At 46.4% G+C, this 16964-nt stretch overlaps 1 protein-coding gene across 1 annotated transcript in view; it reads right to left on the bottom strand.

Annotated features, from left to right (window-relative positions):
- Positions 1-9852: 9852 nt before the first annotated feature.
- The window catches only part of rhbdl2 (rhomboid, veinlet-like 2 (Drosophila)), a 111988-nt gene continuing 104876 nt past the window's right edge, over positions 9853-16964 (bottom strand). The window contains exon 8 of the mRNA XM_072501253.1: positions 9853-16219. Within this exon, the coding sequence (XP_072357354.1) occupies positions 16040-16219 (180 nt within the window). The 3' untranslated portion in view covers positions 9853-16039. The remainder of the gene's footprint in view (positions 16220-16964) is intronic.

Here is a 16964-nt window from a genome sequence, read left to right as displayed (position 1 = left end):
ACCCACACCCTCACAGTGCATGGTCCATAACCCGCATACTCATAGTGCATGGTCTATAACCCACACTCTCACAGTGCATGGTCCATAAAACACACCTCCCAATGCATTCTCCATAATCCACATCCTCACAGTGCGTGGTTGATCATCCACACCCTCACAGTGCCTGGTCCATAACCCGCATACTCACAGTGCATGGTCTATAACCCACACTCTCACAGTGCATGGTCCATAAAACACACCTCCCAATGCATTCTCCATAACCCACACCCTCACAGTGCATGGTCCATAACCCACACCCTCACAGTGCCTGGTCCATAACCCGCATACTCACAGTGCATGGTCTATAACCCACACTCTCACAGCGCATGGTCCATAAAACACACCTCCCAATGCATTCTCCATAATCCACATCCTCACAGTGCGTGGTCGATCATCCACACCCTCACAGCGCCTGGTCCATAACCCACATACTCACAGTGCATGGTCTATAACTCACACCCTCCCAGTGCATGGTTCATAAAACACGCCTCACAGTATATTCTCCATAACCCACACCCTCCCAGTGCATGGTCCATAAAACACACCTCACAGTACATTCTCCATACCTCAAACCCTCACAGTGCATGGTCCATAAAACACACCTCACAGTACATTCTCCATAACCCACACCCTCCAAGTGCATGGTCCATAAAACACACCTCACAGTACATTCTCCATACCTCATACCCTCACAGTGCATGGTCTATAACCCACACTCTCACAGTGCATGGTTCATAACCCACAACATCACAGTCCATGGTCCATAACCCATTCTCTCACAGTGCATGGTTCATAACCCACACCTTCACAGTGCATAGTTCATAGCGCATACCCTGCAATGCATGGTTCATAACCCAGAACCTCAGTGCATGGCCCATAAACCACACCTCATAATACATTGTCCATAACCCACACCTCACAGTGCACGTTCCAAAAGCAATACCCTAACAGTGCATGGTCCATTTTTTAAAAATTAATTTACGGGATGTTTGCATCGTTGGTTAGGCCAGTATTTATTGGCAATCCTTAGTTGTCCTTCAGAAGGTGGTGGTGAGTTGCCATCTTAAACCGTTGCAGTCCCTCAGGTGTAGGTACATCCACAGTGCTGTTAGGGAGGGAATTCTAGGATTGTGATCCAGCGACAGTGAAGGAACGGCTGTATATTGCCAAGTGGGTGTAATAAGTGACTTGGAGGTGGTGGGGTTCCCAGGTATCTGCTGCTCTTGTCGTTCTAGATGGTAGTGTTCGTATGTTTTGAAGGTGCTGCCTCAGGCACCTTGGCGTGTCCCTTCAGTGTATCTTGTAGATGGTACACACGGTTGCCACTGTTCGTCGGTGGTGGAGGGATTGAATGTTTGTGGAAGGGATAACAATCAAACAGGCTGCTTTGTCCTGGATGGTGTTGAGCTTCTTGAGGGTCATTGCAGCTGCACTCATCCAGACAAGTGGAAAGTATACACTCCTGACTTGTGCCTTGTAGATGGTGGACAGGCTTTGGGGGTCAGGAGGTGAGTTACTCGGCGTAGGATTCCTAGCCTTTGACTTGCCACAGTAGCCACAATATTAATATAGCTAGTCCAGTTCAGTTTCTGATCAATGATAACCCCCAGGATGTTGATTGTTGGGGATTCAGCGATGGTAATACCCTTGAATGTCAAGGGACAATGGTTAGATCTTCTCTTGTAAGAGATGGTCATTGCTTGGCACTTATGTGGCGCGAATGTAACTTGTCACTTGTCAGCTCAAGCCTGTATATTGTCCAGGTCTTGCTGCATTTGGACATGGATTGCTTCATTATTGCAAATGGCACTGAACGTTGTGCCGTCAACTGTGAACATCCCCACTTCCACATAATGATGGAAGGGAGGTCATTGATGAAGCAGCTGACGATGGTTTGGCCTAGGACACTACCTTGATGAATTCCTGCAGTAATGTCCTGGAGCTGAGATGATTGACCTCCAACCACCACGGCCATCTTCCTTTGTACCAAATATGACTCCAACACCAGATGGTTTTGGCCTGATCCCAGTGACTCCAGTTTAGTTAGGCCCTCCTTGATGCAACAAATGCTACCTTGGTCAAGGGCAGTCACTCACACCTCCCGTGCCACCACGCCGCCGGCGTTTCCTCCGGGTGCTTCGGTTTCCTCCCACAGCCCAAAGATGTGCACATTAGGTGGATTAGCCTTGCTAAATTTCCCTTTAGTGTTCAAATGTTAGGTGGGGTTATGGGCAGCGGGGTGGGCCTGGGTAGGGTGCTCTTTCGGAGTGTTGGTGCTGACCTAATGGACCAAATGTTTTCTTCTGCACTGCAGTGATTCAATAAACACTAATCAACAAAAAAAATCAGATATTACAAGACAGTGACAGCAAAAATCCTTGGGGTGCTTTTAAAATATTATGACCATAATCTAAATTAAACATACAAACATTTTTAAGTATGCCAAATGTAAAATTATATTATTATACAGTGCAGATTTAAATCATTTCAAACATTTAAAACAAATAACCAAACCTATATTCACTTATAAATAATCATCTTTAATCATAAAAAAAATCAAATTAAATTTATTTTAAAAGAATTAAAAAAACAACAGTAAGGTCTGTTTCAAAGAAAGAGCAAAACACCTGTTAGAAAACTGCTTTAAAGCACTTTAAAATAGTTGCTTGTTATTTTCTACCTAAATCTACTGTTTAAATGCCTGCCCTCAATGGGTGTTCCCAAGCTGGTCACATCATAAGGGGGCGGGGCTGCACTCCTGTGCTGCACTGGAGCCTGTGCAGACCGATGGGGGCTGAAGGCCCGAGGCTGCTGTAGAGAAAAGAAGGTTGGACGCATCATCCGAGTGCAGGTAAGTGTGCACATTTCCTTATCAAAATCGGCGGCCCTTGGCTTCCCTCCCAGCCGGAAGTTATGGGCCAGTATTAATAACTTTAACCTTATAAATACAAATACCTTTCAAGTACCAGTTAAACAATGCTTATCAATATAATGACACAACATTCTTAACTGCTATCTTTACTTCCATTCAAACAACACCCATCTGAAACCAAATATAGTTAGCAGACTTAGAAATACTTGCTGTAAAGAGATGTCTTTGATAAACCACTTTAAGAAAGATCATTCAGGAACCAGCTGCAGATTCTTGCCTGTCTCAGCTTGCTGTTTAAACTACCTATCCTATTCACAGGCAAATCCTTAACTCACTGCCTTGAGATCAACTGCTTCTGACCTGTCCCCGGTCAAATCTTTAACTGAACTGTTTGAATAGAAACTGCTAGCCTGCCTACAGACAGACCTTTAACCGAACCCTCTTGGGAGCAACTGCCTGTCTTCTATTCACATCCCAATCTGAAACTAAACTTTGCAAACTGTAGAAACTGCTTCAAACCTTGGCTCCTCCCTTTAATGACATCATCTTACTAAGCTGAACACATGTCTCTAATTATCTACTCCCCAGGGAACGCTCCTGATATAAACAAAAGTCCATTATTCCAAACTGTTATTGTATTGAACCTCTGTCTCCAAAAGGTCTAGCTGCCTTGCAAACCAGGATTCTTAAAAACAGGACTACAGCAGTTACATGGTACTTTTAACCCGTATTACACCAAATACATATAATACAATATATCTGAAATTCTTACATTCATCACATGTAGGAGCTAAATTGAGATAATTAACTTTTTTCATCCATGTTTATATTGGGGTATCACTTGCAATGCCTAAAACTGACTCACCAGAATTCAAGGGATTTGTGGATGTAATCTTTCTACTTCTTGAGGATGCTATTCTTTACAATAGACAACAGTACTTCTTCAGTTTTCTTACTTCATAGATTTTTTCGACTTATTTTAAATATGGCACTATTTTGAAAAAAAAATCTGTTTATCTCAATCAGCACCTCCTAATTTAAATCTCTGTCATTTTATTTTGGGGTTAGTTCAGGCCAGATATTGATGTTCGGTAGCTGACAGCAATTTCTTTCTTGAGCCAATAACTTCCTCTTAACTATCAATAAATCAATTAACTAGGTTATGAATTATTCACGCATCAGCACAGTGGGCTAAATAACTGGCTTGTAATGCAGAACAAGGCCAGCAGCATGGGTTCAATTCCCGTACCGACCTCCCCGAACAGGCGCCGGAATGTGGCGACTAGGGGCTTTTCACAGTAACTTAATTGAAGCCTACTTGTGACAATAAGCGATTATTATTATTATTATATGTAATTATTTTCTATGTAATTTCCTTGCATTTACAGCATTGGAATCCATGACACCGCTGTGAGTGATTTTACTTTAAACTGTCTTGTTTACATAAATGCAACCAACTTTCCACTACACAGATAGTAATAAATTAATAATAATAATAATAACCTTTTATTTTGACAAGTATGCTTACATTAACACTACAATGAAGTTACTGTGAAAAGCCCCTAGTTGCCACATTCCGACGCCTGTTCGGGAACACAGGGAGAATTCAGAATGTCAAATTACACAAGTACATGCAAAATTGTCATACCACGGTTTGATGAAAACTGCACATTCACAGGTAGAATGATTTTGGTCAAGGTCAGTCACAAGTAAAACAGGCAGGAATAACGAACAAAATCTGCATTTAGGTCAAAGGTACCTGAAATGGCTTAGATTTTACACCTCAAAATGGGCCTATTAGGGAACCTTTGTCTCCATTTCAAAAGTAATAGAAAAGTAAAAATAGGAGTATTTTCAACATTTTTGAATTATGTGACACGGTTGTCACATCATTGTTCCTTAAAGTTCTGACTCTGAACCAGCAAAATCTTACCCAGCTACACAAATAACTCATGTTATGTCCTCAAAGTAATGAAAACACTATGTGCAGAAAATTAAAATTCAATCATGCAGCATTTAGCTTAATGCCTTTGATGTTTTGATCACTGGCTAAACCAGGCCTACCATTAAAGTCACTTACATTGAAAGAAGTCAACCTCCTCCAGCTTGACAGCATGATCTGGGGGAAGTCCCATCAGATGCTCCGTGGTTTCCACAAAAAAGTGAAAACTGTGCAATGAAATGCCATCTGCTGGTTTTGTGCCCCCACAGTAATATTGGTCAACTCTGAGGTCTCGGGCGTTATTCTCCGACCCCCCGCCGGGTTGGAGAATCGCCGGGGGCTGCCGTGAATCCCGCCCCCGCCGGTTGCCGAAGTCTCCGGTACCGGATATTCGGCGGGGGCGGGAATTGGGCCGCGCCGGTTGGCAGGCCCCCCCGCTGGATTCTCCGGCCCGGATGGGCCGATGTCCCACCGATAAATTGCCTGTCCCGCCGGCGTGGATTAAACCACCTTTTGAACGGCGGGACAAGGCGGCGTGGGCGGGCTCCGGGGTCCTGGGGGGGGGCGCGGGGCGATCTGGCCCCGGGGGGTGCCCCCACGGTGGCCTGGCCCGCGATCGGGGCCCACCGATCCGCGGGCGGGCCTGTGCCGTGGGGGCACTCTTTCCCTTCCGCCTCCGCCACAGTCTCCACCATGGCGGAGGCGGAAGAGACTCCCTCCACTGCGCATGCGTGGGAAACTGTCAGCGGCCGCTGACGCTCCCGCGCATGCGCAGCCCGGGGATGTCATTTCCGCGCCAGCTGGCGGGGCAACAAAGGCTGTTTCCGCCAGCTGGCGGGGCGGAAATTCCTCCGGCATCAGCCTAGCCCCTCAATGTTGGGGCTCGTCCCCCAAAGATGCGGAGCATTCCGCACATTTGGGGCGGCGTGATGCCCGTCTGATTGGCGCCGTTTTGGGCGCCAGTCGGCAGACATCGCGCCGTTTCGGGAGAATTTCGCCCCTCGAGGTATCTGCCCAGCCACCTGACCAGATACAATTCAAGCTGGCCCACACTGTGCTGTTGTTCAGCACCCATCCAGAATATTGCAGCTGGACTAGCCAACAATTTAGCGGACAAGTTTTCAGTTAGCTGAATCCAATATTACTACCTTACATATCCTAGTGCTTGCTGTCATTATTGATTATTTTCAAGAGGTAGAACAGCTTACCATTCAAAATATTGTGGTACTAAAAGTGTTGTAAGTGCTGCAGAATTGTTAAGAATTTGGAAAAACTAACACCAACCCCGTCCCACACACCCATAACCACCCCCCGTCCATCCGGAGAGCGAACGAAGCCCACCCACAGGCAGTATGTTTGGTCCCCACCCTGCAACACATGCCGACACTAATACCGGCCTCCATGGCCTGGTGTCCTGGCCACGAAGGCACCAGCTTCCCACCCCCTGTGCTGCCCGCGTCCGAGTGTCACATTGTGCACTGTCTGTCCCCGAGCCCCCCCCCCCCTCAGGGGAAGATGGCCCATAATCGCCGAGAGAGAGAAGGCCGGAGGGGGACCGGCGGAGGTCGGCATCAGGCAACCAAGTGTGACCCCGCTGCAATGCGGTTTCCCATGGCATGCAGATGATGACCACCCCCCCCCCCCTCCATACCACCCCCGCATCACACCCTCACCACCACCCACCCCTCCAATCCGCTATCTAATCACGTGTCATGTCTTGTGTCTTGTAGAATCACCTGCCGATGTGGTGGGCCCTTCTGGTGTCCCCTGACCACGACCCCAGCTCAAGCAGATTCCAGCGATGAGGGGGTGACGGATAGCAAAGAGAGCCCCCAAAAGCCAGCCCGAGACACCTCGGAGCACCAGTCTGGCGATGACACTGACTTCCTGTGACAGCTGTCTTCCTCCACCATCCCAGAGACACTCACTTTGGTTGGGCATGTTAGTGATGAGGCTCCTGGTCACTATTTGGTGCACAACACACACATACTGCGGTACAGCAGGTGGATGTAGGAACCCCCGAGGGGACAGACGGTTGGAGTGCGGCCGGAGTCCAGGGATTAGCTGCTGTCCAGGCGAGTCTTGGGCTTCTGGAAAAGGCAGTCCCATCGATAATGGAGATGCAGGCAACAAAGCGGGGGACTGCACCAAGTGCTGCCAGCAACCATTCAGTATCTGCAGGTGCAGTTGGAGGAGTCCAACTGCTTTCAGGGGCAGGATGTTGTGCTGACCATGCTTATCAACCAGGCCAACACTGCATGGATGGCATTCACGGTGGGCCTTGGGGGCGAAGGTACTGGCCATGGGTTAGGATGTCCAAGGTCTGGGACACTCTGGGTGGCTGAGGCAAAGGACAGGGCCACCTGGACATTGTAGCGGCGCTCCAGAGCTTGGGCCAGTCACAATGGGCCATGGCTGAAGGCATCGTTGGCATTGCCGGGGCACTGGCTGCCCTGCGCCAGTCCCGGAGGGAGGTTGCACAGTCACTGAGTGATGTAGCACAGTCGCAGAGGGAGATGGCCCAATCCCTGTGCTCTGCAGGTCGAGGAGGAGGTGGGAATGAGGCGCTGCATCAGGCCTCCTGTTCACCGGAAGCACCTGTCATTCGAGGACCTGCTGGACTGGGCATGTTGTCGAAGATTCCGGCTGCGCAGGGGGACAATGCAACATGTCTGCTGGATTATAGTGCACCTGGAACCGCGGGGGTATTGGGGGGGGGGGGGAGCAGGTGTTCGCTCAGGTCACCGCCCCCCATCCCACGGAGTAGACCGGGGGCCATCGGGCACCCCGAGGGAGGAGGAGATGATGGAGCCCGTGACATTGACTCCTGCAGGGGGGGGCCTGGAACATCACAGCACCTCGGATTCCCGCCCTACCCCCTCCTGTCCCTGGCCCCTCTGATCGGCAGCAGGCAAAACAGGGTGGCACCACGCCACTTGGACATCCGAGCGACAGCCGGTCCCATCCAGGCCTGGTCGCTCCACAGGATGGCCGCCAAAGGGGACCTAGGTCACAGGGCAGGAATTGTAGCAGGCCGCCTCCACCCCTGATGTACCGGTGATCCACCTAGAACTTGCGTTAGGGCCCGTAAGGCCAGAAATGTAGACAACAGTTAGGCTGGCATGGGTGCAGCACACAGTATAGCGTTAGGGGCTAGGGCTCAAACCTTTATGGTGACAGCTGTGCACAAAGTGCAGCTAAACACCTCTGCACAAAGTTCCAAACTGCCTCGGTGCTCTGTCAGCAGTGTGTGAGGGGTGGGCTGGGCTGGCGGAGCTGGCTGCAGAGGGCCCTACCCCTCCACCCAGCCAACCATGCCAGTGGCTGAACCGGCAGCCCACAGTTGGGCCTCTGGGAACATGTCCTACCTCATCTCTCTCCCTCAGCAGCCTCGGCACCTGTTTCCCTATTTTTAAAATCACAGGTGAAACTTTCTATGGGTAACTCCCTCCGTTGGAGGAGGAGCGTCACCGGAGAATACTGGGCTGGGCCCATTAATGATAGGCCAACGGCGTTTACTGTATGTGCAGAGTAGAATACATTGACACTGCTGTCAAGGCACCGGAGCATGGCATTCCATCGGGCGCCGGCCCCAACTACGATTTTCGGCTCACACGCGATTCTCCACCCAATTGCATTTCGTGATTCCAGCATCGCTGAATGGAGAATCCTGCCCAGTTTTCCTGAACTTGGCAACTACCTGGGTGTGGTAACTATCTGCTGGATTTAGCTCAGAGTTATATAATACTCTTGCATTTAACAACACCGGAGTTATTAACAAGAATATACTAAAATGTAAAAATGCTGCATCCTTATGAGAGGAATAATGTTGTACTAGAGAAGTATTTCAATTCACAAGTGCCATTGAGCAAGAAAAGGTTCTTTTTCTCAACTGTACAGTTTTCATGTGTATTAGTGGATTATAAACCAAAGTAAAAAGCAGAGGACAAGTTCTCATGTCACAAGAGTCGGGTCTGAACTTCCTGGTAAGTGGAACAACTGAGATCAATAACAACATCCATCATTTTAAACCGCTGAAGATGAGGTGCCACCACTGTCTCACAGCACGAGGAACACGTTAGGGGATTGGCCATGCAAATTGCACTTAGGTCCAGGGTGTGCAGGTTAGGTTATGGGGTTACGGAGATAGGGCGGAGTGGATGGGGAGTGAACATGGATAGAGTGCTCTTTCGAAAGGTCGGTGCAGACTCGATGGGCCGAGTGGCCTCCTTCTGCACTGTAGTGATTTTATGAATTAGAATTGTGGAGATTCCAGTGGTCAAACACACATACTTACAAACAACTGTATATTTACATGTACTGTGCAACAATGCAAACATTTGCAAGAATTCACTGTCTCATTCAAGCTTCATCTTATTTTGCCACTGACAAATGTACATACATGTACATGTAAATATCAATGCATCCATGTAAATATCAGTTAATAACTTTTTTTTCTTCATTCACAGGATGTGGGTATTGCTGGCAATTATTGAACTCTGAGCATTTATTGCCCCTACCTAATTGCCTTTAAGAAGATGGTGAGGAACCTTCTTGGTTACAGCTGAGCAACTCACACGGCCATTTCAGACGTCAGTTAAGAGTCACCCACATTGCTGTGAGCCTGAAGGATGTCGAATTTCATTACCTAAAGGCCGTTAGTGAACCAAGTGGGTGTTTACAATAATCTGGAATGGAGGTCACCATTACTGCTACTAAGTTATTATTCCAGATTTATTTAATTAATTGAATTTAAATAACCAAGCTGCTGTGATGGGATTGGAACTCAAGCCCCCAGGTGATTACTTCTGGATTACCAGTCCAGCAACACAACCATTGTGCTATACTTTTTAACAAGGTAAAGGTAATAAAATATATTTTCAAAAAGGAACTAACCTAAGGTTAATCCAGCTATGGTATTTGGATAATAGAGTGGATCCGGGGCTCGATAAAAACACAATAACATTTGTGTACTACAAAATACACCACTCATTCATCATTTAGGGGAAATTGTTATTTATTAGATTTATTACCTAACAAAATATGAACAGGCTAATCAATTATTTGAATATTTTTCACATGTAAATACACAAAAACAGCGTCAAAAAAATTACAAAATATATCAGATGTAGAAGGTACAGTCCAGAACGTTAAAAGAGTATCTGAATAGGACTGGAGCAGACGAGGCTGTCAGAAGCCAAAATGTCGCTCGATTCATTCTGACAGATAAAAAAACGACTTATGAAAAATTGTGTCACAAAATTAGCCCAGGTAATTGCTGGGAACCTAGGTGCATTTGGAGAAATTGTAATAAGTACAAAATGGCTGGGCAAATCACAAGGTCCCAATTGGCTAACCAACAAGCCATTTTACTGCTAAATGTTCAACAATAAAAAGACAGAAAAATCTTTTAAAACTGCAGCAACATATTTTAAATTAAAGTTCTTGGCAGATATGAGAATGATAAAGATATGTCCAAAGCAATTTTCAAGATTATGTTGCTTGAAATATGTTAAATATTAAACAGCTAAAGATTTGACAAATAAAATGAATAAAAAGAACTCATGCAGTAAACCAGTTTCTGCAAAAGCTAGTTGACAGCATGTCCTGGAACTCAGGGGTTCAGGCCATTAGTTTCTATGATCTCAATTCTGGAATTTTGCATCTTTCTTTCTCTTTTCCTGGCACATAACCTCTCACCAGTTCATCCAGATGCAGAAGTTGGGTCAATAATACAATGGGGGGGGGTTCAGGCACTTCCCACCGGAGAATCTTCCAGTCCTGCTAAACATGACCCTCTGCAACGAGTTCCCTGGCGGTGGTGTGGGGGGAGTACTGTAAGTAGTCATTGACTTTAGTGGGACTGGAAGATCTGGCCAACAGCAAGGCGCCTCTGCCGCCAGGATGCCTGCCGAGGGGGAGGGGGTGGAATCCCAGCCAATATTCTGTCTAATATTAAATGACAAAATGGAAGGAGAAAAGTAAATGAGGTTGTATGACAAGAGGCAGCTGTTTCTGATTTACGTCAGCATATGTGAGAACATCTGCAATTTGCTTTGTGTTTAGCATTCTACCATAGACTAGTATGGTAGATACAGAGCATCACTGGTTCATTATGGCTAGAATTCTCTGGCTGTTGCGATTCTGTGTTCTTGCTGGCAGCGTACCCCGACCCATGGGTTTCCCGTTGGTGTGGAGTGGCTAAAATGGGAAATCCCATTGACAAGTTGCGGGAGTAGAGAATCCCGCAGCCAGCGAATGGTGTGCCGCCGAGAAACATGTGGTTTGGGGAGCGGGGAATCCCCCCCCCCCCCCCCCCCCCCATATATCTACATTGCATTATAATAATTCCACATAATTCAAAAGAGGCTGTCTGATACTTTTGATGTCAGAGCAGTGAAACTTGTCAGGAATGACTATACATTGATCAGTCTTTGTAAGCAGATGGCATCATAATACAGATTTAAGTATGATTCAATTATGATTCATTGATATAGTTTTGAAACAGATGTAAAGATTACCATACGGAGGGGATCTTCAAGACATTTTTACTGAGGGTCGCCAAGTAATCTTACTGTATTGATAAAATTAAAACACACATCTCTTTCATCATTTTTTATCTTAATGCAGAACAAAATATTGGCTTCCTTCCACTGCAACAACTCTTGCTAAACAAGCAATTCAACTCTCTACCCACATAAATGATCATAGCTTGCATGTTACCAGTGTGTCACCAAATGTAACAGTTTAGATATTTCCCTTATGTTAAAAGTGTCCTGTGTGAAGTGTAGGCTAGTTGGAGGCCATGACGCACGTTGGGCTCTGTTGCTTTTGGAATGGATTTCTTCTCATTGCAAACATTTAAACAGGGTTGGTTAGCACTCGAACTAGCAATGGTTAGCACTGCTACCTCACAGCACCAGGGACCCGGGTTAAATTCTGGCCTCGGGTGACTGTGTGGAGCTTGAACATTCTCCCCGTGTCTGCGTGGGTTTCCTCCGGGTGCTCCGTTTTCCTCCCACAGTTCAAAGATGTGCAGGTTAGGTGGATTAGCATGATAAATTTCCCCTTAGTGTCTAGGGATGTGTAGGTTAAGTTAAGGAACTATTGGGATAGGGCAGGTAAGTGGACTTGGTGGAGTGCTCTTTCAGAGGGTCGGTGCAGAATTGATGGGCCGAATGGCCTCCTTCTCAATTGTAGGGATTCTATGAAAACAAGTCGGTGAATTTCAAAGGCCGCAACTCCTTACTGTATGAAATAAAACTTTCTATTGCATTAACATAGGAAGGTCACCCTAAATAAACTTTGCTATAACCGTTGAGCTCATATGAAATGAAAAATGAAAATCGCTTATTGTCACAAGTAGGCTTCAATGAAGTTACTGTGAAAAGCCCCTAGTCGCCACATTCCAGCGCCTGTTCGGGGAGGCTGGTGTGGGAATTGAACCGTGCTGCTGGCCTGCCTTGGTCTGCTTTAAAAGCCAGCGATTTAGCCCTGTATGCTAAACCAGCCCTTTAAAATGTGGATAACAGCTGTTAATGTTTAACATACCTTTGATCTCTATCTTTTACAGTTCATAACACACCCTATAACATCACTGTGAATAAGAGAACGCGTAAGTCACATTGTAATAATTTTACAAATCTGCATATCTAATCTGAGCTTTGTCCACAGCGAACACATTCCCAGAATTGTGGAGAGCATGCCCCAAAATTTTTAGTCCATTCCAATTCACAGACAGAAAATAATAATTTGTAACATCATGGGGAGCATATGCCCAAACTCCTGTATATGTGCACAGCCACCAAAGGTCCTTTCCAGAAAAGCAATTTAGTAAAATTACTGTCACTGACTCAGTCTAAACAGCATTAGGCAAGTAAACCTCCTACACATATCTCATTACTGGCTATCAAAGAAGGTAAGACCCACAGTCATAATAAATTCTTCTCAAGAATTGTCTGTTGATTAATTCTACACAACATTGGTGAATAATGTCTAATCAGTGTCAGATCTATTAATGCAGTAGCTGCAGAATTATATGCAGCAAGTGCAGTAAACATATACTTTTTCAAGTATGAGAATTTTACACTCCCCTCTTGGCACAGAAATTGTATTTTTTAAAAACACCATGGGCGGGATTCTCCGACCCCCCGCCGGGTCGGAGAATCCGCGGGGGCTGGCGTGAATCCCGCCCCTGCCGGTTGCCGAATTCTCCGGCACCGGATATTCGGCAGGGGCGGGAATCGCGCCGCGCCGGTCGCCCCCCCCCCGGCCCCCGGCGATTCTCCGGCCCGCGATGGGCCGAAGTCCCGCTGCTGGAATGCCTGTCCCGCTGGCGAGAATCAAACCACCTCTCTTACCGGTGGGACTAGGCGGCACGGGCGGGCTCCGGGGTCCTGGGGGGGGGGGAGGTGCGGGGCGATCTGGCCCCGGGGGGCGCCCCCACGGTGGCCTGGCCCGCGACCGGGGCCCACCGATCCACGGGCGGGCCTGTGCCATGGGGGCACTCTTTTTCCTCGGCCACAGCATTCACCAAGGCCGATGCATAAGAGACACCCCTTCCTGCACATGCGAGGGGATGACGTCAGCAGCCGCTGACGCTCCCGCGCATGCGCGGACTTCCGCCGGCCGGCGAAGTCTTTTCGGCCCCGGCTGGCGTGGCGCCAAAGACCTTCCACGCCAGCCGGTGGAGCGGAAAGCACTCCGGCACGCCTAGCCCCTCACGTTGAGGGCTTGGCCCCTAAAGGTGCAGAGAAATCCGCACCTTTGGGGCGGCCCGAAGCCGGAATGTTTCCTGCCAATCCATCCCGCCGGGACCCCCTGCCCCGCCGGGTAGGGGAGAATCCCGGCCCATGTTTATGTATAAAGCCATTTCTTCAGGCTACATGTGATTGTCTAGTTGAAAATTTAAGAATTGCAGTGCGGTTTAGATAAAATTCATAAATCAGACACAAATAGATCAATCCACAATAATAGTAACAATTCCAGGATACATTATTTAGGCAAGGCGTAAGGATTCCCAGGCAATGCTCAAATTAATGTTTTACCACCAGCTGTATACTGAAATCTATCCAAAACTACGTCACAATAAATAAATCACTATTAACATTCTTGGGGTTACCATTGACCAGAAACTGAATTGGACTAGCTATATAAAAACTGTGGCTACAAGCAGGTGACAGTCTAGGAATACTGTGGTGAGAAACTACTTCCCAAAGCCTGTCCGCAATCTACAAGGAACAAGTTAGGAGTGTGATGGAATACTCTTCGCCTGCCTAGATGAGTGCAACTCTAACAACACTCAACAACACTCCATGCAGAACAAAGCAGCCCACTTGATTGCCATTCACAAACATTCACACCCTCCACTACCAGTGCACAGTAGCAGCAGTGGGTACCATCTACAAGATGCACAGCAAGAACTCAACAAGGCCCTTTAGTCAGCAGCTTCCAACCCCACTGCCATCTAGTAGGACAAGGGCAGCAGACACATGGGAACACCATCGACTGGGAGTTCCCCTCCAAGCCACTCACCGTCCCAACTTGAAAATGTATCACAGTTCCTTCACTGTCGCTGGGTCAAAATCTTGGAACTCCCTCCCTAACATCACTGTGGGTGTACCTACATCACATGAACTGTAGCAGTTCAAAAAGGCAACTGACCGCCACTTTCCCCGAGGGCAATTAGGGGTGGGCAACAAATGCTGGTCTAGCCAGTGGTGCCCACATCCCATGTATGAATTTTTAAAATCCATTATCAAAAATTAAATCATCCAATCAGGATTAATTTAACAACAATGTTAATCTCATTTTTTAAAAATGAGTTGATGTCAATGTTAATATAACACCTATTGGGAAAAATATCTCAGTGACCAACTACTCTAGCACCCCTTGGTTATATTTCCTAAGATAGTTACACTATCACAAGAATATCCCATGTCACCAAGCGACATGGACATATCTTCCTACTACATTCTATCATAACCAGCAAATAGCGAGTTATGCATCATCTGTACATTGACTTGGATCAAAGTGGAGCATCTCCTCCTCAGGTTGACCAAGCTCATCACAAAGAACATTAACCCACATGACAGCTGATACCACAAGAGCAAAGGCCTGGAAATTAGACCCAATTTCTGGATCAGACTGTCAGAGAACCAAGCCCACCAGATATCAGAAGATGACTACAGACTAGATTATTAGAATAGGTGTAATAAGGACCAAGAGTGTACTGAGAATACAAGAAAACATAATACAGGAAGAGAAGAGAAAAAATAACTGCACTACAGTGATAGTTTGGGAAACGGTGCTGCACAGGTTTAACAATGCAGTCTATCCTGAAAATGTGGCTATTGTTTTCAAGACAGAACATGGCCAAATGGGATATTTACTGGACTAAACCCAATCGTCCAATCTAGTTACACCGGGTGTATAATTCAGTCTACTGCTCATCCCTGCGAAAGTGGAACTATTTGAGTAAACTGGAGATTTGAATTTAAGTACTGCAATCAATAAAGTCGTCCAACACCTCAACACAACAAAAATAGGACAAACTGAGGGAAGGTCCCATAATAAGCAACAATCTGCAAATTCAAGTCAAAGCAGAAGTTGCTATGTTATGTGATGATGTGGGCGACACGGTAGCACAATAGTTAGCACTGTTGCTTCACAGGGTCCCAGATTGGATTCCCGGCTTTGGTCGCTGTCTGTGCTGAGTGTGCACGTTCTCCCTGTATCTACGTGGGTTTCCTTCGGGTGCTCCGGTTTCCTCCCACAATACAAAGACGTGCAGGTCAAGTGGATTGGCCATTCTAAATTGCCCTTAATGTCCAAAATGGTTAGGTGGGGTTACTGGGATACGATGGAGGTGTGGGCTTAAGTAGGGTGCTCTTTCCAAGGGCCGGTGCAGACTCAATAGGCTGAATGGCCTCCTTCTGCACTGTAAATTCTATGTAAAAAAATCTCTGATTAATAAAAATTTACTCGACAAACAATTCCAGCGACAAAATGTCAAAGATACATTACAGGCATCATGAAATTTTGAGGAGTTTGTGGGAAATGATTGTTCCAACTGCCCTTCAGGAGCTGTGACGTGCTTCTTGTCATCAGTGCTTGATGAATACTCTGTCAGCCTTTGTGCGCGTTAAAAAAAATATTATGACCAATCCGTTCTCCATTCCCATTGTTTAAGAAGCAGGAGACAGGAAGATGTTGAATATGACAGCAAACACGACACAGGCAAAATACGCCAAAATTGAAGCCCAAAATCTGGGATCCTTTAAGAGTTTCTGGTCATAGCAGTTGAAAACCACATAGCCGATGGTCATTCCAGCCAGGCCGCCTGCAATGTGGGCCACAAAGGAAACCTATATGGAATAGAAGCACAATCTTAGAACAAATAATCAAAATGATTATTTTTAATGTCATAATAACATGCTGGAAGAATAAAATCATATAGTAACTCAATTTACGTCCTGAAAACCAATCTGTTGAGGTCAGCACTTTTTCTAATTAACTTTTACATTTACTGTGTAAAAGGTAGACTAATTTACTGATTTACAGGTCCCATGTCCAAAGTCCAGCACCTTCAGGAAGGTGATCATGCTAGGTTTTGTACTTTCCTCAATTTGGATCTGAAAACAGCCAGGATTGTTGCAATTAGAAGTGTGGAGAGAATCCCCAACTCTATCCTCTTGGTGGAATGGACAGCTTTGAGTCCAGGAAATAGGGAAAGTGTTGGGGAGTGGCGGGAAGGTGTGGTGCAGGGGGTGGTGGTGAGGAGGAAGGCAGATCTTAAAAGTGTTGCATGGACTTAGGGCTTACGTGAGCACAATTGCTGCTAATTCCATTCTTTGGGATCTGCCCAAGGATGGCTGTATTTGGGAAATCGAAGGATTTAATTAAATATCAAAAATGTCCGGTTTTCGGACAGCCGGATTTTAGAAAGTGTTAATGGGATCCATTAAATGGTTAGTGAAGCAGAAACCAAGATACACAATCTTTCTTTATACAGAGAGTTTATTGACTTTTTTCAGCCTCACAGTTATAGTCTCACTCAACCCAGTGTCCCAGACATCCCCAATTTATATATGTGCTCAAAGACAATTAATA

Source organism: Scyliorhinus torazame, chromosome 1 (genome assembly GCF_047496885.1).
Source record: "Scyliorhinus torazame isolate Kashiwa2021f chromosome 1, sScyTor2.1, whole genome shotgun sequence".
Classification (NCBI taxonomy): domain Eukaryota; kingdom Metazoa; phylum Chordata; class Chondrichthyes; order Carcharhiniformes; family Scyliorhinidae; genus Scyliorhinus; species Scyliorhinus torazame.
Note: the sequence above shows the minus strand (reverse complement) of the source record. Positions and strands in the feature narration are given on the sequence as shown.